Source organism: Geospiza fortis, unplaced genomic scaffold, assembly GCF_000277835.1.
Source record: "Geospiza fortis unplaced genomic scaffold, GeoFor_1.0 scaffold1212, whole genome shotgun sequence".
NCBI classification, from domain to species: Eukaryota; Metazoa; Chordata; class Aves; order Passeriformes; family Thraupidae; genus Geospiza; species Geospiza fortis.
Genome location: NW_005054626.1, coordinates 203028 through 223652, shown reverse-complemented (window position 1 = coordinate 223652; position 20625 = coordinate 203028). Strand labels below are relative to the sequence as shown.

The following is a 20625-nucleotide window of genomic DNA, read 5'->3' as shown; positions in this document are numbered from 1 at the left end:
CAGAGTCAGAACCCAACCTGACACCCTGTGGGTCAGGGTGTTGGTTGCAGTCCAATTGGAAATGTGGCTGCAGTCCTCCTGTAGTGTCAGGGGTGGTTCTGTTGGAGCAAGGGGGTTCTGTAGAGAAGGATGTAGTCTTCCTCTGAAGATCCAGTGGAGGAAGAGGCAGCTGCTGTTCCTCTGGTGAATCCCGTGGAGAAGCCGTGCTGGTGTCTAAAAAACCTCTGGATGATATCTGGGTAGCAATGCTTGGCTCCTCCCTCTGGGCTCACATCTCCCAATGGGATGCTGTAGTTCTTATCAGCCATGCAGTGACATTCAACAGCTGTGAATGTGATCACTCAGAGAGAGAGATAAGGCAAACTGCTCACTTGACAAGGTAATCAGCCATACAGATGGTAATGGAAAACATCTTGCATTGCAATCTTCAACAAGGACAGATCATGGCAGGAACAGGGCAAAGGGGAAGAAGGTAAGGGAGTAGAAGTCTGGTTTTAGGCTGATGGGGATTTGGAAGTTTACAATGAATTTTCATTGTCAGAAGGAGGTGAGGCTTTGTGTTCCAGAGTGGATGTAGATTGCTATTGGGATGAGGCTGATGGAGAAGGAGGTTTTGTGTTTGTAATTGTGCTGGGGCTGTTCTGGAGGCTGTTGGATAGAAGTGGAAATAGGATGGGGGTGGAGAGCGTTGCTGGGGTTAAGAGTAAGAATGTGTTTAGGACTAGTGAGGGGTCCAGCTCAACGTGGAGCTTCTCCCCAGAGCTCCTCTTGTACTGCTGGTCCAGAGAATGGTGCTGGGCCAGCTCAGGCCTCTGGAGCTGAACTGGCTGCAGGTAGCAGCTTGTGGGGTTTGCCATTTCATGCTCAGCAGAGACTGGCCTGCTGCCCTGTCCCACAGCACCCTGCAGGTCCCAGGAGAAGGGCTGGGGGAGGTCTCACTGAGGCACCAGCTCACCCTGCAGGGCTGTGGCAGTGGGAAAGGGCTCTGGATTGTCACTGCTGGGGTGAGAAGTGTTGGAGGGAAGCCTTAAACAGGAGACTAATTCCCTGCCTGGGGAAAAATGAGCATCTGGTGAATGAATGTGACCTTAATTATAATCAGAGCAACACCTTGAGTGTGGCACCTGTTCAATGAGATGTTTTTTGGGGGTGTTTGAAGCACCAAATAATTCAGTACCTGTTCTCTGACAGAGATGCAGAAAGGGGTGAGTGAAGCACCCTGGCATCTTTATTTCTGACAGCTGGGAGAACACTGCAGGCTGAAATAGGTGATTGAATTTAATGTTCTTTAAACTGTGCCAGTGCCAGGTAGGAGTGGTGCCCTCAGGGAGTGCTCCATGCTTCCCCAGAGGGAGCTGGGTGTGCCAGGCTGGCACTCACAGTGCCCTGTCCCCTGACAGATGTGCATGGCAACCTTTGAGCACGACATGGAGAGGGCCTTTGCCATCCAGGCCAGCCAGGACAAGGTGTGCAGCATCTGCATGGAGGTGGTCTATGAGAAGGCCTCGGCCTCGGAGAGGAGGTTTGGGATCCTGTCCAACTGCACCCACACCTACTGCCTGTCCTGCATCCGCCAGTGGAGGTGTGCCAAGCAGTTTGAGAACCCCATCATCAAGTGAGTGCTGCACCTGCCTGGGGGCTGAGCTGCTCCTGGGGGGCTGGTGCTGCAGGTGTCAGAGCCCAGCAGAGCCTGCCCCAGCTCTGCCAGGCCCAGGGCTGTCACCGTGGTGTTTGCTGAAAAATCCCTTCACCAGGGTTTCTTCTCCTGGGAAGCTGAGAGGCCTCAGAAAAGAATGAAAACAATAATTCTCTGATTGTTTGGAATGTGGTCTGGAGATCCTTTACCAACAGGTGCATCTTTGATTGGTTTCATGGGAATTGTTTTTAATTAATGACCAATCAGCATCAGCTGTGTGGGACTCTGAGGAGTCAGTCAGGAGCTTGCATTATTATTCTTGTTTAACCTTCTGAGGTATCCTTTCTCTATAGTTTAGTAATATAATATAATATAATATAATATAATATAATATAATATAATATAATATAATATAATATAATATAATATAATAATCAGCCTGCTGAGAACCTGGAGTCACATTCTCATCTCCCACCTCACCCTGGGGTGGGAGTTTGTCTCTGCACATGGGAGCAATGTGCAGACTTTTGCTCAAGTCCAGAGACAAACACAAGCCCTGGGTGCCCTGAACTGAGCAATTCCAAGTGGAACTCCCAAAAAAGCTCTGTGCTAACGTGGGAGGAGGTGTCTGTGTGCTGCCTGAGGTGACAGATCCCCTTCTCTGGGGGGGGTGCTCACTGCTGGGGCAGTCTGAGGAGGGTTCCAGTGTGGGGAGGTTCCAGAGCATCTCTGTCTGTGCTGTTCTCCAGGTCCTGCCCCGAGTGCCGTGTGATCTCCGAGTTTGTCATCCCCAGCGTGTACTGGGTGGAAGAGCAGGAGAAGAAAAATGAGCTGATTGAAGCATTTAAGCAGGGAGTGGGGTAAGTTCAGCAGCCACCCACACCCCTCCCGCTGTTCTTTAGCTGCTCTAAGACTCAGTCAATTGCTGAGCCTTTATCTTTAAACTTACTGTAATTACAGACCCTGCTGCAGAGAGCTCCTCATCTCTGCTCACACTTTGCTTCACTCTGTGCCTGTGCAATTGCAGGTCACACACTCCGCCTCCCTGTGCTCAGAAATGTTGAAAATGCTCAGAAATGTTGAAGCTGCTTCAGCTCACTTGCCAAAATGGCTCTGTGTGGACCCCTCAGCCATCACTCCTGGTGACTGAGGGAAGGAGAATGGAAGAGTGTCACTGCTCTCAGCCCGGTGGCTGTGTTAGCAGAGCACCACTGAGGCTGTGGGCACTGAGCTGCACCTCCTTCCCTTCCAGCTGAAGGCAATAACCTCTCTCTTGTGCTTCCCTCAGGAAAAAGCCCTGCAAGTACTTTGAGCAAGGCAAAGGGACGTGTCCCTTTGGGGGGAAGTGTCTGTACCTGCACGCCTACCCCGACGGCACCCGCGCCGAGCCCGAGAAACCCAGGAAGCAGCTGAGCTCCGAGGGCACCGTCAGGGTAAGGAGAGCCCTGCAGCCCCAGCTGTGCTGCTGCCACTGCTGCCTGCCATGCAGGACAGGTGGGAAAAGCCCCTCAATGTTCCTTGGGCAAGGGTTTGTCCTTGGAGACAGAGAGTGTCTCTCATTATGCCTGGATGTTACCAAATTTCTCTAGTTATGAGCCAAATGCGTATTTCTGACCAGTGTAAACGGACTCACAAACTGACTGATGTGGGAGACATTGTGCTGTATGAACTTTGGAGCAGAGTTTATTAGTTGTGCATGATTCTTGCCTCAGGCAGAAGGGAGCTCACCCCTTGAGGCTGTCTGAGGGGCTTTGTGCCACGCTGTCCAGTACTCTGGGGCTTGGGCAGAGTTATTGTCTTAGGCACAGCTGAAGTTGGGGAAGCTTTGGTTCATTTCCTTCTCAGTGTGCTGAAGACAGATAATAGTGCTACTGAACTTTGGCTGAGTCTGTAAAGAGCAGAAGTGCTTCAGAGTATGTTTGGTTTTACAACCAGCCCAAACCTTTCCTCACAGGGATTCTGCCCTTTAAGCTTTCACCCACAGGACTCACAGCTCCTCCTGTGCTGGCACTCAGGGCAGCTGAAAGGGACAAAACCTCAGGAAGTGGTGCTGGCTGTGCCCCAGCTGTGTCCCCTCCCCGGGCACACAGAGCCTGGCTGTCACCAGAGCTCACAGCCACCTCTGGGGCTGCTTTGAATGGGGAGGTGCCTGCCCAGGCCAGGGGTGTGGGGGTGTTCACAGGGGTCCAGGACAGGGGAAGGGATGAGAATCTTGACTCCATGTTTCAGAAGGCTGATTTATTATTTTATATTAAAAGAAAATTATATACTAAAACTATACTAAAAGAATAGAAGAAAGGATTTCATCAGAAGGCTAGCAAGGAAAGAAATGGAATGATAATAAAACCTTGAGACTGCTCACAGCCTCGACACAGGGGGCTGTCATTGGTCATCAAGTAAAAGCAATTCACATGCTGGGTAAACAGTTCTCCAGATCACATTCCAAAGCAGCAAAACATGGAGCAGCTGAAGCTTCTCAGCTTCTCAGGAGAAAAGATCCTGGCAAAAGGCTTTTTTTTCAAATATGTCAGTGGCACAGGGGTGCTCAGGCTGCTCTCTGTGTCTGTCTCTGCTGCAGTTCTTCAATTCCGTGCGCCTGTGGGATTTCATCGAGGACAGGGAGAGCCGGAGCGCGCCCGGCGCCGACGCCGAGGTCACGGAGCTGGGGGAGCTCTTCATGCACCTCTCTGGGGTTGAGGAGGAGCCCAGCGAGCACCCAGAGCTCCTCTGAGCCCCCCATGCTGCTGGCTGCCAGCCAAGCTTTTATCTCTCCAGCACAGGTAGAACAAAACGTGCCCTGCTGGTTACTTGTGCAGTCCTGGTAAAGTTTTCAGATAGTTTTTATATGGCAACAACAACAACAAAAAAAAGACTAAAATATATTTAAAAGAAAAAAAAAATTGGCTGCATGGAAAAAAATCCCTTAATCCCAGGAGGGTTTTCTCCCTATCTGGCCTAACATATGCTGTCTTGTGAGCTGAGTGGTAGTGTAAATCCAGGTCCAGTGAAAGCTTCAGCTGGTAAAAACTCTTGCTAATTAGAGTTTGGGTGCTCTTGGGTTTTTTTCTCCACTAAATCAGCTAAATGTAAAACTACAGAACCCACTGGGAATAATGGTCAGTGTAGGGTTTTCTCCTTAAGAAGGAGCTGGTAATTACACCTCAGGTAGTACCTGGAGTTCAGAGTGGAGGCTGCTGGATTCTCTGGGCAGACCTGGCTCCCCAGGTGCTGCCAGTGGAGCTCCCAGCCCTGTTTTACACCAATCCCAGTGTAATGAGCCTGTTTCACACTAACCCCAGTGCTCAGAGGCAGCAGTGGCTCCTGCTGCAAAGCAGAAGCAGCTGCACTGATCCCTGCAGTCACTGCAGCTGCAGCAGAGAGGAGTGAGGTGTCTCCCAGAGCAGGGGTGGCTCTGCAGCAGCTCAGAGCCTCCACTCCCCTTGGCCCCAGCAAGGCCCAGGGAGGGCTGAGGGATTCATGCACATCTCTGCTGAGTGAACAGACTTGGTACTGAATTCTGGCTTTGTTAAAAATGTGATTTCTGTCGGTGTGGCAAAGGCAGTTTGATTGTGAAATCTGGTACCAGAAGTTAATTCTGCCAAGTCAAGTGTTCTAACTTGGAATTTAAACCAAGAATTCAGTGAGCACTGCAATAACAACAGCATGGACACACCTGAGCAGGAGCTGTCACTGACTCAGCCCCTTGTAAATCACTGAGCAGTGTTTGTAAACACCAGCAGAGATGTGGGGTTTGTTTTACAACAGTTTGGTTGCTATGGAAGGCAGGTGTGAACTGGTTTGGTTGTTATCTTCAGCAATATGAAAGCATAAAAATAATACTTAAAAATGTGTAAGAAAGAAAGGCCAAGAGCAGAAGAGGTTTGGAATCAGTGATGGTCAGAGCCTTGACCCACCAGGGGTGGGAAATGATGCAGCAAAATGTGTTCAGAGGGGCCTGGGCACACAGGGCCATCCCTGGGGGGTGGCAGCAGCTGGGTCCCTGCTGGGAGGGAGCAGCAGGAACCTCAACCTGGCATTCCAACACCTCAGCTGGCACCAGAGCAGTGACTCCAGCATGATCCACTCAGCTGCTGGTGGCATTTCTGGCTCAGGAGCTCCTCCCCTCTGCCACCTGTGCCCTCTGTTCTCACCTGGAAATTAAACTTCCCCTCATTTCCCCCCGCAGGTAATTTGAGCAGTGCTCCCTGCACAGTCAGGGCTGGCCTTGCAGTGGCTGTAACAACATCAATTCCCTCTCTTGGTAAAGCTGGCCCAGCAAAGGGCTGAAGTCCTGTCAGTGCAATTGGTCAGCACTAATTGCAAAGCAGAAGGTGAATTATCCCTGAGAGGGATGTTACACACCCAGGTGGGTCAGGGACACCCAAACACCCTTTGTACCCCAGAATACTTCCCCAGCCCTCACCCTCCCACTGAAGCTCATTTCCATCTGCCCCTCCGCCTAATTTTTTTTTCCAGAAAGAAATATTGTCAGGAATACACTAAAAAAAAAATCAATGGAGAGGATGTTCTTTACCCTAAACAGGACATTCCTGATTTACTCTGCCCCAAGAAGCCATGAGGGATCATCTGAAATTAAAAACATAACTTGTTTTTCAAAGCTACCAGGGACTTACAATGTCTGAGTTCTTCACTCAGCACCTTTCATTTAACTGGACATAAGTACTGGTTAAAATAAACCTACTTATCCAAAATACTTCATTTTTTCAAGAGACACATGATCTGGTTTAAAAATCCCAGGTTAATGGTTTCTTTTGGGAAATCAGAATTAAAATAAAAGCAGCTTACCTCTTCTGGGTTTTTTCCTTCCATGTTTTAAGCTTATTATAATGAAGTGACAATTAGAGATAAATAATGTTTAGAGAGAACTGCAGTCCAAATACAATGATATTGTTAAAAACCATGCAGAACAAAATGGAGACTTCAAGTCCCAATTTACTGTTTAGGAAGCAAAGCTCACAGGCATTCTCAGTTATCATCACACAAGGATTCACATCCTGCCCTTGTCCTGTTCCAGAATATTCTGAGGACAAACTGGAGCTGGTTTCTGGGTCTGGCTCTGCTCCCTCTCACAGGAGCTCTGTGGGTTCTGCTGCTGCACAGGAGAGGCTGCAGTGGCTGTTGGGGCATTCCAGGGACTGTCCCAGTTCCCAGCAAAGGCAGCAGCTCTGCCCAGAGCTTTGGGGTGCAGGTGCAGAGGGCACAGCCAGCCCTGACCCCCCCCAGTACCCTCTGCACCCACAGAAAGGCAAAATCCCAAAAGGGCTTCCATTTCTGCCCTAATAACCATTTCACCAACTGCTCTTTGAAAAAATCCATTTTTAGATTCACCCACCTGTTCCTGTCCTCCGTGGAGTTCAGCCAACACAAAAACCTGCCTTGCACCTCAGTGAACAAGAGAGAATGGAGCCAAAGTGGTGCAGGGCAGGAGCCTGAGCACATCAGGCGGTGTCCAAAGCAGCTGCTGCTCAAAGATCACTACAGTACAGAAACTCTCTTGTCATGTGACTGGAAATGTAGAGGTTGTTTTATCAAGGGTGTTTTTACTTGCACTGCTGTTATTTATCAGTTACTTTTTAAAAACTATTCAGAATGTCATTTCTTGAGTTTTCCAAATGCAGATGTCCCACTCGGAACTGTGGCTGACTACATTAAAATGATGACATTGAATCTTAAACCTAAAATTTAATTTATTTTATTAAAATAAGATAATCAGAGGAACCTTGGCTTACAATAAATGCATTTTCTCAGGAGCAATAAAAACAAAATTAAAACCCAAATCAACAAGAAAAACTGTATATGCTCAGTTTCCTCTTGCTAGTGCATCTCTTGGACAACAGCTCCTGCTGGATGCAGCCTCTGCAGGAGGGGGACATCCTCAATCCTCAGCCTCTGCAGAAGGGGAAACACCCTCAGCCTCTGCCAGCCCAGCCCTCCTCACCCACCCTGCCTGGGCTGCAGCAACAGGTCCATAGTACCAAAGGCAGCTGGGAGGCTTCTCAAGATGACCAAAGCAGGACTGGCTCACCTCCTTCTCTGAGCAGGACAATTCACGACAGATTCCATCCTTTTGCAAGAGTTTTTCTTCTATGTGCAAAACTATTGCAAAACTATTTTGTGTTGAATTAGCATTTGAACTTATTTCATTGGCTTGGTGAAGCTCTTAGGCAGGAGCTGATTTCCAGAGTTATTTCCTCTTCCCACTCCAGGCACAACTCCCCAGGGTGAGGTGACACTTGGCACGGGGCAGTCAGAGCACCAGAACATCACCTGTCCTCAGAGCCCCCTCACTGAGCCCAGAGCAAAGCCAGCCAGAACCACTGCCAAACAAACAGCCATCGCTTCTGGGAAGGGGAAAATAAGGCTCAAGTGCATCTATTAAAAAAATAGTAATAGATCTCTTGATTTGTAGTCTGTTACCTCTCCCAGAACAAGAGATGGTAGCAAAGGCAATGAGGAGCTGTGTCCCTGCAGGCTGAGAACTGCACGAATCCAGAGCAGCTTCTTGGTGGGATGGGACACGGAGGGTCCTGCTGGAGGAGCCTGGACACCAGGCTGGGAGGCACAGCTCGAGTTCCCCCTGCAGCCCCGGCCAGGAGCAGGGCAGGAGCAGCTCAGAGCACGGGCAGCCTGCTGGAGTCAGGGCAGAGCACTCGGAGCACGGGCAGGAGCACTCAGAACACGGGCAGCCTGCTGGAGGTCAGCGTGCACGAGTTGATGTCCTCGGTGTGGGCGGCGCGGTGCAGGGACGGCTCCGAGGCGCTGCGGTTGATTTTGGGCAGAGAGTGCTGCAGCAGCTCGATGGAGGACAGGATCTGGGGAAAAGAGAGCTCTGAGAGGCCTGTGGGACCTGCAGCTCCCTCTGCCTCCATTCAAACCAACAGCAGCTCCCTCGGCCTCCATTCAAACCTTCCATTTAAACCCACAGCAGCTCTGAGAGGCCAGTGGGGCCTGCAGTTCCCTCTGCCTCCATTCAAACCTTCATTCACCCATTAATTTATCCATTCATTCACTCAGTTCTTATCCAGTTCAAGTGTTACATTAATGCTCCGTGGGGCACTGAGAACACAGAGTTGGAGGAACCCAACTCTGCCCACTCTGCACTGTCAGTGCTGGGAGGGCCTCAGGGGGTTCCAGAGGCTGGGAGGGTGCTTTTCATCAATTCACAGATAATTAGGAGCAATTAATGAACATCTAAACCACCCTCCAGCAGAGTAACAAGGAAGGAACTGCATCTTCTGCCTGACAGTTAAAAAGAACTTTCTAAAAAATGCTTGACTGCAACAGCAAGAAGTTATTTTTCCAAAATTGCTGATGTTTAATTAATTAATTGCTCATAATTATAAGAGTAATTATTATTATTCTTATAATTAATGAGTGTAAGAAAGTACCTTCCCCATCCCCATAGTGACAGGAAAAGGTAAAGCATCCCTTGTAGAAATACCAAGAATTGCTCCATGAATTTACATCCCCCAGTGGATTCTGTTTCCTTGTTCAGAGTTGTGGGGAAGGAAAGGAGCAATGGCCTCTCATCTCCCTTAACTCGAAATGAATATCCAGACAGATTTCACTTTTCTGCACTGAGGGGGGTTTGGTTTGTCTCTGGGCAGGTCAGGTGTTGACAGCCCAGCACAGCCTCAGGTTGTGTTCCATGGCCTCACACAAACTGCCCAGAGCTGCACGAGCAATAGAGACAGAAACAGGGCAAGGCTGCACTTCCTATAAACCACAATTTCCATCTGCAGAGTGCTGTGTGTGCCAATGGCTCCTCACAAAGCCCTGAGGGCCCTGGGCAGGACACCCCACTCACCTGTGGGAACAGAGGTCGTTCTTCCCTGACTTTCTTCAGACAATCTGCTACCAGCCTCTTCATGGCCTTGGGGCAGTTCTTGTACAGCTTGCTGAGGTCTGGGGAAGCGTAGCCCCTGCCAACCATGAAAATGATCTGCAAAGCAACCACCCACACAAAGCCAGGTTACACGGGGGGCTCACTGCTGGGCAGCTGTGCTGCCCCCACGGTGATGAAACCCAGTCCCACAGGGCACCAACACTGCCCTGCAGGGTGGGCTGCCTAACAGCACAGAGCAAACGCAAATATTCAATATTCCAAGGTTGGACAATAGTTACTGGGGTTTCCCCTTAGTAAAAAGCCCCAAATCCAATCTTCCTGATGTAGCAGCAGCATATTTAACACCAAAGCAGGAATTTCCCATAATTGCAAATGTATAAACCAGTATTTTACTGTGCAGCAGAAGCTGTAACCTGGGAATAATTTAACAGGGCACTTCAAATGTTCATGAACAAGGAATTTTTACCTTTGAGTACCTGCACTGTCAATAGTGAGGTGAATTCTCATGTGGTGACACCGGGCAGGCTGTGTATTGTATTTACCCTGCATTTCTGCAGGCCCAGGGAAGTGCCATGGGCAGACTGAGCTGGGCTGCCCCCACAGGGCCCCTACCTGATCTCTGTTGTTGATGTGGGAGTAGGGCAGCTCCCCTGTCATCAGCTCATAGAGCACTATTCCATAGGAGTAGACATCTGACTGGAAGCTGAAGGGGTTGCTGTCCTGCATCCGGATCACCTCGGGGGCCTGCAGGGGAACAAAGCATCAGCAACACCAGAAAACCAAGAGAGAGGATTTGGGACTGAGCTCAGCTGGAAATCAGGGAGCAAAGGGTACCCCAAAGCTTGGATGAGTTTACCAAGGCTCTGGAGAAGTTCAGGCTACTCCACATCTTATTAAAATATCAAAACAGCACACAAAAAAAAAAAAAAACCAAAGCTTTAACTGAACAAGCTTTTTGCCATTAGAAAAAATATTAGGATTTGGATTTGCAACATTTACTGACTCCTGTTACACCTTACACAGAACTGAGCCAGAGTTTAACCATCAGTTCTTAAACTGGTATCAAGGTTAAACAAATATAAAATATATATATAAATAAGGTTAAACAAATATAAAATATATAAAAAATATATATTTTTATATATAAATGTATAAATATAAAAATGTATCTTAAAATTACAAAACTCTCATCTCTTGTAAATTGATACCAAAACTTGGTCAGGAAATGTGAAAGCCAAACACAAACCAGCACATATTGAACAGATCAGGGAAGAAATGCAGGAACATTTTCACATTTTGCATGTTTCCTGGTTTAACATACCCCCAAAGTTTGATGAGTTTACCAAAAGCTCTGAAGAAGTTCAGGCAACTCCACATCTTATAAAAAATATCAATACAGTTCAGAGCACACAAAAAAAAAATCAATGCTTTTACTGAACAAGCATTTTGCCATTAGAAAAAATATTAGTATTTGGATTTGCAACATTTACTGACTCCTGTTACACCTCACACAGAACTGAGCCAGAGTTTCACCATCAGTTCTTAAACTGGTATCAAGGTTAAAAGGGAAAATACAAAACTCTCATCTCTTGTCAATTGATACCAAAACTTGGTCAGGAAATGTGAAAGCCAAACACAAACCAGCACATATTGAACAGATCAGGGAAGAAATGCAGGAACATTTTAACATATTTGCAAATTATGAAGCTTCTTAAAATAAACACTGTCAGATGACTGAGCAAAACAAGGTGTGAACCATCAGAAGAACTTTCCCATTGGCTAAGATTTTTTCTCCCTCCTAAAGAATCCCCAGAATTATTAAGCAAAGCACTGAAGTACAACAGCATAAAAACCACAATAAGGGACCACAGGAGCTTCCAAGGAAACAAAAACAACTTCCCCACCTGTGACAGCTCAGCAAAGATGGGCTACAAATGACTAAAATAAATATATTAATTTTTTTAAAGCCTGCAATGAGCAAATATGCAGGGTTTTTTTTTTTTCCCCCAAGGTCTACTTCATGTACACAAATACATTGCATGCCATTGGGTAAATTAGTTTTAAATCCTTTTATAAAAAGCTTTTAAAATTTGTCTTTTTGTACAATTTTGTTAAAGAAAAGAACATTTCTGCTTCTGGAACTCTGTTTCAGGTGATGTGTGTATTTTACAGAGCACAAAGCAGTTTTGGCCAAGCATCCTGACATTTTTAATACACATTCCCAGATACACTGGCAGCCCTAAATATTTCAAATAACTCACAAGGCCCAGTGGAGAATCCACGGCTGCCTGGTGCCTGCTTTGCACAATTCATCCCCAATTTGAACTTGTCCTACAGCTGAACAAAAACCCACACAGGACAGACAGACCTGAGTGTCCAGGACAGGGTTCAGGGGAATATTGAAAAGCAGGGAATGTTGTGCTCACCATCCACAGGATGGAGCCCGTGGGCTGCTCCACCTGCTGGGATCCACTCCACCTGGATTTTACAGTTGCCAGACCAAAGTCTCCTATTTTCACTGTGAGGCCTTCATGAAGAAATATATCTGTGGGTTTGTTAAAGGAACTGCACAAAACTGAGTCAACCATTGTATATTTTCTGACCTGACTGGCAAGTGCTGCTTGTTTTATTAAAACCTGCTGTGAGCTATATGGGAAACAAAGGAAAAGAGATTTTGAATTAACATTTAACACTAAACCAGAGCAGATGTTCAGCAGCATTTGTAGATTTATCTTTATGGTGAGCTAGGACAGAAATCAACAGTTCATTACCACCCATGGCTGCAGCTCCTTAAATAACTGAGAAAGGGAAACATCTCAGAGGTCTCACAACTCAGAAAAGAAAATTAAGAAAAAAACAATTACAAGGAGAAGTTAACTATCAAAATAAAATCTATTTCCACGAAGTTCTCTGGCAGATCTCCTGAGGTTTAACTATGATTTTAACTGCAAATACATCCACACTATTTATAATTATCTCCTTCATGGATCTGTCACTGATACCAGCACCTTCTTTGCTGGGGTTATTTTAAGAAGTTGTCATTTAATGATTTCACTTAGGAATGCTGCAAGTTCAAGAAGATAATTCAGAAATATAAACATGACTGAGTCTTTCTCATTTCTATGTCAGGAGCAGAGCTAACTTAATGCACAAAAATGATCATCACTACTAGCAATCACCAATTTCTGGCCTCCTATACTGTAAAATAATTGGGGTTTTTTTGTTTAACTGGAAATGGAATCCACTGACATTGTGGAACTACTGAACTTGGCAGATTTTTTATGATGACATTTGCTAAAACATCCTGGTCACATTTGATGGAAGGAAACCCCAGTTCCCATCCCCAGGGATGTTCTGGTAATTGCAAAATCAGGCACTTCAAAGGTGAAAGAAATCAGCTCACAACATTTTCACTCCAGATGTGTTACTGAATATATAGTTTTGCACAAAATATAATGGTAAAAGGCTGCCTTTTCTTGAGTTTAAAGTAAGACTTTTGGCTTCCTTTCTGCCTTTCTTCCTTTCTAAATACTGAATATATTTAGAACTCATGTGAAGAGTTCTAAATATATTAAAAATACCCAAGAGACAGAAACAAACCCATGTGTGCACACAGATGAACAGGCACACACAGCTCCCACCAATGAGAGCAGCATGTGGGTACCAGAGGACTGAATAAATCCCATTTCAGTAAAATTAGAGACTCCTGGAGCACAACTGTTGCACATCTTTATCCCAAGTGTGGTAAACAAGCACAGATGCTCTGTGGAAGTCCTTGCTAGCTCATCAACAGGGATTGCCCATCAGTAGTTAGATGTATATAAATATATTTAAATAGTGGTGCAACCCCCACAGAAAGCAAGCTCCACATTACCATTAAGAAATCCCTCCCTCCCTCTGTCCCAGCAGAGAATGGAGACTCAGGAAGGATACTATTGGATTTCATGTCTCTGTGGATGATGTTCTTTGCATGTAAATAGCTGTGAAGGGAAAAGCACAAGAGCCATTAGCAGGGCTGCTCACAATCAGCATTGTCATTCCCCCCAGACAGTTTATTCAGTTTATTACACACCCAACCCCTTCTGCCTTTCCACAGCCTACTTTGGGAACAAAGAAATGGAGCTGTGCTCAGTGCAGTGAAGAAATGCCAGGAAGGAGTGGCACAAGTTCCATTAACCCTGGAAAAGTGGGGCTGTCCTCAGAGCCATGAGCTCTGTGCCCTGTGCTGACTGCTCCAAAAGGACATTTAACCTGCCCAGCTCCTGCAGTGTGGCTCAAACCTGGGCCCTGAGCTCCAATGAATGAGCTGTGGCAGCAGCAGCTGCTCCTGTGCTCCCAGCATCAGAACCAGGGCTGAGAGCAGAGCTGGAAATGCTTCCAAAATCACCTGGGTGAGTCCTGGGGAAGAGAGCAGCCTCCCCTCACCCCACAGAGCATCAATCAGTGTGTGTCAGACACTGCAGTGTTACACTGACACAGGGGAGGAAAAGCCCCCTCATTCTGAATTTACAACAGCATTTTATCTGCTCACTACAGCAACAGCTCAGGCTGGACAAGCAGGGGCAAAGGGGGGCAAAGGGGGGCAAAAGGGGGCACTCACTCCATGCCCTGGGCCGTCTGGCGGGCGATGTCGATGAGCTGGAACATCTGGAACTTGGTCTCCTGCACGTGCAGGTGTTTGTAGAGGCTGCTGCCCTCACACCACTGGGTGACAATGGCCAGGTTGTCCTTGGTCATGTAGCCCATGAAGAGCAGGATGTTCACGTGCCGGGTTTTCCTGACAGAGGAGCACCAAGAGAAATCAGTGGCTGCACCAAAAGTGCTTCCCAGGGCTGCTCAAAGTGCACTCCTGGCTGGATGCACCTCATCTCTGCAATCCCAGCTCAATGTCTGGGTGAAGTTTGGGCTCACAAATAATTCAAATACACCACGGTTGCCATTTTCTGTTTATCAGCTGGTCTTTTGCTTTTTAGTTACAATACTTCCTTTTCAGTTACTTAAAATCAACATTAAGAAAAGGATGTCTGAAAACTCAAATGGTTTGACATCAACAAGCAACAGCCACACTTGCAAGTGGTGTTAGAAGTTATTGGAATGGCAGAAATCATCCTGGCAGCTGGGAAATAGTGCCAGCTTTAGATGGAAGGCTGAATCCCAGGAGAAACCAAAGGATAGCTGTAAACCCTCAGATAAGGTGGTGTTTTTTTAAATGTATCCGCTTGGTTCATTTTCAGGAGTAATATCACAGACACTAAAAAACCTCAGAAAGCAGAGAACAGTTACACTCATCAGTGCATGTGCTTAAGGGAAAAAAATCATTATGCTGCAGTTTGAAGAGGAACTTCAAACTTCAACACTTGAAGAGTTCAAGAGTGCTGAGGATTAGGGCAGAATTTATTAATCCCCACCTTCACTGCCCAGTGTGGTCTGAGCAATGTGGGTGTTAAGAGACCACAAAAATACTCTGAGCTAGGACTGTCTTTTTTATTCTTCTCTGGAAATCTGCTTTTTGTGCCTATCACACACAGAATATTGGGCCAGAAGGCTCCAGGGAGGGCTGGGAGGCAAATGCAGCAGCTGGAATATCAGAATTTAGCAGTGGAACACCAACTCACCTCAGGACAGCCACTTCATTCCTGAAAGCCTGAAACTGCTCTGGGGTTGGGTCTACAACCTTTAGGATCTTCACTGCTACATCCCCTGGAAATAAAATTACCACAAAAGTTACTGAAAACGCAGCTTTCCCTTCCTCCTCAAAGTAACACTAATAAACAATGTAATTAAAATTCCTCATTTGTGCACAGCACACCTCTACTAAAGGGTCAAGATTTCCCTGCAGACAAATTCCTGTGGTATCAAGCAATTCATTCAGCTGAATTTCAGTCTAATGGAAAAAGCCATTAATTAATTATTCCCACACCTCCCTTCTATTTTCAAGGGCTATGTTGGGCTAGAATGCTTTTTGCAGGACATATATACACACACCTTTGTGGTTTTATTAGCAAATTTAAATATTGAAATGTTTTATATATAAACTTCATTTGAGCACATTAGAAAACCCAACACCTCCCCTTCATGCAGAATTTCTTAAATTATTTAATTCTTGATACTTGAAGAGGTGTGAATGTTCTACTAAAATAAATCACAGTATGAATTTATTTTTTATTACAAAATCTGACTGAACTAATTTTTCCTCTTGATTTCTGTGTCCCATTTCAGTTCCATAATGAAAATCAGAACCTGTCCATGACTTTTAGTGTAACAATAGTGCTTCCCTTGCTGCTGACAGCATCTGGGCTTTGAGACATGCAAGTATTTACTCATTAAAAGTAGAGGGTAGCAGGTAAGTTTCCAGATTTGTTTTGTCAGGTTTTTTTTTCCTGACAACACTGCCATTTAAATTAAGAGCCTGGAGGGGTTTCAGTGTGTTTCTGTTCAAAATCACAAGCCATGAATTTGGAAACAAATTCTACAGCTTTGCAAGGGTGTCTTGTTTTCAAAATATTCCCACTACCTACAGATCAAACTCTCACATTAATCATTTTTTCATTGAAAAAAACTCCACAATTTATTTATGCTGATTTCCTTTCCATCTCACCTGGAAATGAAGCATGCTAATTAAACCACAAAGGTTGTAAGAGAAGCTAAACATAATTGAACAGCAGGCTGTGGAATTTCCCAGCTAACAGAAAACAAACCCTTTTCAGAAAGCAAGCTGGGAACATGGGAGTGAAGAGATCAGTGCAGTGAGAATGGAGATGCAGTTGTGAGATTGAGGTTTGGTGTCTGTGCTTTGCTTTAATCCCAGGGCTGCTCTTACACAGCAGCTCCTGTTTCTGCCTGGGCCTTTGGTGAAGGATGAGCACCCAGCAGCAATAAATCCATTCTCCTTTGGAGGCAGCTGAGCAGCCAGCACCCCTAAATCCCTTTTCCCTTCGGAGGCAGCTGAGCAGCCAGCACCCCTAAATCCCTTTTCCCTTCAGAGGCAGATGAGCAGCCAGCACCCCAAGCTCCATTTGTCCTGGGTGCTGTCCCCCCAGCTCCAGACTCACCGTGCCACTTGCCCTTGTAAACTGTCCCAAAAGAGCCTGAGCCTATCCTGGTGGAGAGCATCACTTCACTGGCTTCTATTTCCCAGTAATAACTGGAGTCTCTCTGTCCACGAGGCCTCTGCAACAACAATTCACAGGGAGTTCATTTTTAATCACCTGTATTATACACACACAAATAAATTTAATAACTTCTTTCACACAACTTCCCCCTGAAACCTTGAGGGGCTGGTCCTGCAGTTTGGATTTTTGTTTTTCTCCTCAGTTTGGGAGGGTGGTGGGGTTTTTTTAGCAAAAAACCTAAGTAAGAAAATCACCCCATTTTCTTGGATGTCTTGAACTGCTTATCATGAAGGTCTGCACTAGAAAATTAAACCCTAATCTGAGATCCTAAAAGGAACATGTATTTTATGATCAATTCTTTTAAAACATCTGAAATATTTAAGAAAGTCATTTCTTTAAAAGCACAATGCTAAAATTCTGAAACTCTTACATATTTAAATGGAACAAGCCAAACAGATGAGAGCAAAATTCCCAATGTGCAAGTGAGCAAAAACTGTGAATCCCACTGAGCAACTGTGTTTCCTTGTGAAAGCTTAGAAGCCTCCAAAAGTTTCAAGATATTATGAATTATTCTTCTAATTCTTTTTTCTTTCCCCCCAGCCTTAAGTTTAAATCAAACCTTTGAGGGAAAAGTTGCATTTTGTAAAATCTGTTTTTCCCTGAGACATTTGACTGTCCAAGGGAAATGCAGGCATTGGCAATATCCACTTTCTATGGAAACAGCACAGTTCAAACAGTGCTAATAAAGGCAATTTTAAATAAATTAAAACAGGATCAAAGGATGTAACCTCTAAAGATTTAAAAGGTAATCCTTGGACCTGCAATGACAATGTCACACCACTCCCTGAAATCCATCTGCAACCCAGAACACTTTGTTCTGAGCATTTATAACCCAAGGCAGCAGTGGCACCATTCCCCAGTTAATGACAATAAATTGCTCCTGTACACACAGTGCAGAGCAACCCAGGATTACCTGCACCTTTTAGTGCAGAAATTCATCCCACCACACCACTCCTCCCAGCAGGGTGTAACTCATTTCTTCATTAAAGCAAACATCACCATACTTACAATTTTGTTTTTTTCTTGTGTGTTAGATGCAGGGGCTCTCTCTCTTTGGGCTGGGACTGGGGTTTTAGGCTGAGACCAGCCAGTTGGGCTCATATTGTTAGGACTTCCAGACAGAGCAGAGGGTGAGGCTTTAAGACAGAAACACAAGAAAACAGTTGCTGAACAAGAAAACAACCAAATCAAACCATATTAGAGAATGTTTCAGTTTTGAAACCATACCTGATTCACTATGGCTTCGAATTGCATCCTGCAACAGAGAAAATGGATAAAAAAGTTAATCAAGGAACAAGGAGCACACAGAGGAACAAGCAGGGCTGGTGTGGAAATTGCTGGGCCAGTTTTAGTGCAATACAGCACTGGCCAGCAGCTGCAAGATTGGGGATCTGCTCATCACACCAATCCTGCAGGAAACCCATGCAACTTGTGAATTCTGACAACACAGGGAAGAGGTTCACAGCATACTGAAAGGACTGCTACCAAAAAGGAAAGAGAAAAAGGGCACAAAACAAGAAGAACCAGCAGCAACACTGCCTGCATTCCCCCTGCACTTCATGCTCATGTTCCAGGTGTGGACAGAGCTCCTGGGATGGCTCTGCCCCAGGGAACAACTCCCAAACAGCTTCTGGGGTAAAGCAGGACTTTAAACCCCCCCAAATATTCCACCTCAACACCCAGTGTGAAATAGCTGTACATACCACTTCAACCCCCAAAAAGGCTACACAAGTGCCCCTAGACAAAGCCCTCTCCTTTTCCAAGCACATTCCCACAGGGAATTCGGCATTTGAGCAGTGTTTCCCACAGGTCACCAGGACAGTGCCACAAGTGTCACCTCATGCCACGGGCACAACACAACTCTACAGCCATGCACAAGAGAGAACTAAGCTCTGACAAACAGCACTGCACAGCTTTTCTCACCTGCCTTTTGCATTATCCCAAAGTACAAACAGGAAAGGGAAAATATCCAGGGACTGTGTGAGTACAAAGCAAGAACATGCACTACAGAGAGGTTAAACACTGTCAAAGTTAACAGAAGTCAATGCAAATTCTCTAACTAATTAGTAGAATAATAAATGTAAGATTTCATAGGAGGACAGAACAAGCCCACATTGCACTCCACAGTTTCAAATTAAGATTATCCTTAGCAAAGATTCAGTTATAAAATATATTGTTTTAGCTAATTAGTTGCATTCACCCAGGCTGGACTAAGTACAGCATTCTTGCAGATTGCCACTGCTCCACACCTGACTGGATTAAAATCTGCATGAACAAGCAATGAAGAACTCCTCAATTTCCTGATTTTGTTCAATTTAAGGATAATAAAAACTTTTCACAACCCGAATAACAAGTGACTGGTTTTGTACATCAGCCTGAGAATGCAACTGCTTTCAAGGAAGCTGGCAAAGGATAACTAAAGAACTGAAATTGTGTCTCATACTTTTCTATGTGGAGTTCTTACTTTGAAAAAGTATTTTTGAGCTTCATTCCTGATGTGAATATTTCTTTATTTGCTTCTGAATTCAAGAGCAAACAAACCAAACCCCCTGTTCTTACAACACAAGTAACATCATCCCCAGTGCTGTAGTCTGTCAACTTTACTTGGATGGGAAATTAAAGCAGTACAACTTGTTCTTAATCTCAGGGATTTGGATGGGTACAGACAATAAAAACCATTTCCAGAGGGGAAAAGCCACACAATGGATGTGTTTTGAGAGGGTTTTGTTTAAAGGCTGTGAGACCCAATGCATTCTAATCCAAGCCTATTCACATTCAGAGGAGGATGAATTCAGCCAGATAAACCGAACATGAAGCTCTTGATCAATTTGCCTCTTCCAATTAACAGCCTCACTATTTGAGTATAAACATGCTGGCAAGATCAGGTCCAGATTAAACACTTCAGGTGGACACTGCCATGGCTTACAAGTTACAGCAATGCTGTTAATGACAAGAAAACAGAAGGCACCAAGGAAATACCTACTCTTCCCCTCAAACAAAAGCGTCTGCACCAGGAGCTGGGAGAAGCATTCAGGCTGTTATTCTAGGCCAACACAGTAAGAGATAAAAGAAAAGAACAGAGGAAGTATAAAAAAAATATTTCTAAAAATTAAATGTTAGGCTAAATGAAAGAAAAAGTAACCTGTTTTGCTTGATAAATGATAAGTAAGTGCAGTAAAATTTTTAAGTATTCCTGCTCAAACCCAGAGGTTCACTAGGATCTATCCTTGGGTAAACCATTTTTTTATTATAGTTTTTCTCCTGGTTTACTAGAAAGTCTCTGCTACTTTATTTCTGCATTGCTCTGGGGCCTTTTAAAAGCTTTTAGGATGTAACAACTATTTTTATGGTAATGTGAAGATCCAGAATAGAAAGTGTTTCTGTCTTTACTGCTCTGCATAAAGAATAAAGAAAAAAAAGTCTCCTTAAAGACTCATCACTCTACCCAGATCAATAATTCAGATTTTCTTGAGTGCTCCATTGTGGTTTGTGCCATCAGAGATGGTCAGCCTGGCCTCTGAACCAGCAAAAAGGGCTGGGAGCCAAAGAACCCAAAGAGAAAGGAGGACACCTTCCCCCATAAACCCAGCTGACACAGCCTCTGACCAAAAATGCTTCCTGGGGCTGCAGGGCAGCCTTGTTCGGCTGCCAAGGTCCAGAGGAACTCTCTTACTCCCTTCAGAGGATCTTCAGGTTTCACAGAAGTCCATAAATCACCAGCTGAAGATGCAGGTGAGCTCAGCAGTGAAAGACTTCTGCTTGGCCTCCAGAGTTTTTAAATTATTCCAGAGGCAAAAGCAACAAATAGTGTTTGCTCTGTCTCCCAAGTCCTGCAGCTCAGCACTTCCTGCACACCAGTTTGTTAAGGTTAACACAAATCAAAATTAAAGAAACCCAAACACTTTAGGCCTGATTTCCAAGAGTTGTCCCTCACTGCCAGTCTAAGGGAG

The 20625-nt window shown here is 45.3% G+C and overlaps 2 protein-coding genes across 5 annotated transcripts in view; one reads left to right on the top strand and one right to left on the bottom strand.

Annotated features, from left to right (window-relative positions):
- Positions 1–7447, top strand: part of MKRN2 (makorin ring finger protein 2) — an 8714-nt gene extending 1267 nt beyond the window's left edge. Inside the window, exons 3-7 of the mRNA XM_031064765.1 lie at positions 1401–1615; positions 2386–2496; positions 2925–3069; positions 4215–4416; positions 6980–7447. Of these exons, the coding sequence (XP_030920625.1) occupies positions 1401–1615; positions 2386–2496; positions 2925–3069; positions 4215–4367 (624 nt within the window). The 3' untranslated portion in view covers positions 4368–4416; positions 6980–7447. The remainder of the gene's footprint in view (positions 1–1400; positions 1616–2385; positions 2497–2924; positions 3070–4214; positions 4417–6979) is intronic.
- Positions 7334–20625, bottom strand: part of RAF1 (Raf-1 proto-oncogene, serine/threonine kinase) — a 66601-nt gene continuing 53309 nt past the window's right edge. For 2 of the 4 annotated variants that reach the window (XM_031064767.1, XM_031064768.1), the window contains 11 exons: positions 19659–19718; positions 17903–17930; positions 17684–17811; positions 16556–16673; positions 15119–15203; positions 14104–14280; positions 13437–13483; positions 11930–12048; positions 10116–10247; positions 9465–9599; positions 7334–8469 (listed from right to left, as the gene is read on the bottom strand). In XM_031064767.1, the coding sequence (XP_030920627.1) occupies positions 8329–8469; positions 9465–9599; positions 10116–10247; positions 11930–12048; positions 13437–13483; positions 14104–14280; positions 15119–15203; positions 16556–16673; positions 17684–17811; positions 17903–17930; positions 19659–19718 (1170 nt within the window). In that variant the 3' untranslated portion in view covers positions 7334–8328. The remainder of the gene's footprint in view (positions 8470–9464; positions 9600–10115; positions 10248–11929; positions 12049–13436; positions 13484–14103; positions 14281–15118; positions 15204–16555; positions 16674–17683; positions 17812–17902; positions 17931–19658; positions 19719–20625) is intronic. The other 2 variants (XM_005430413.2, XM_031064769.1) reach the window with 1 other exon arrangement.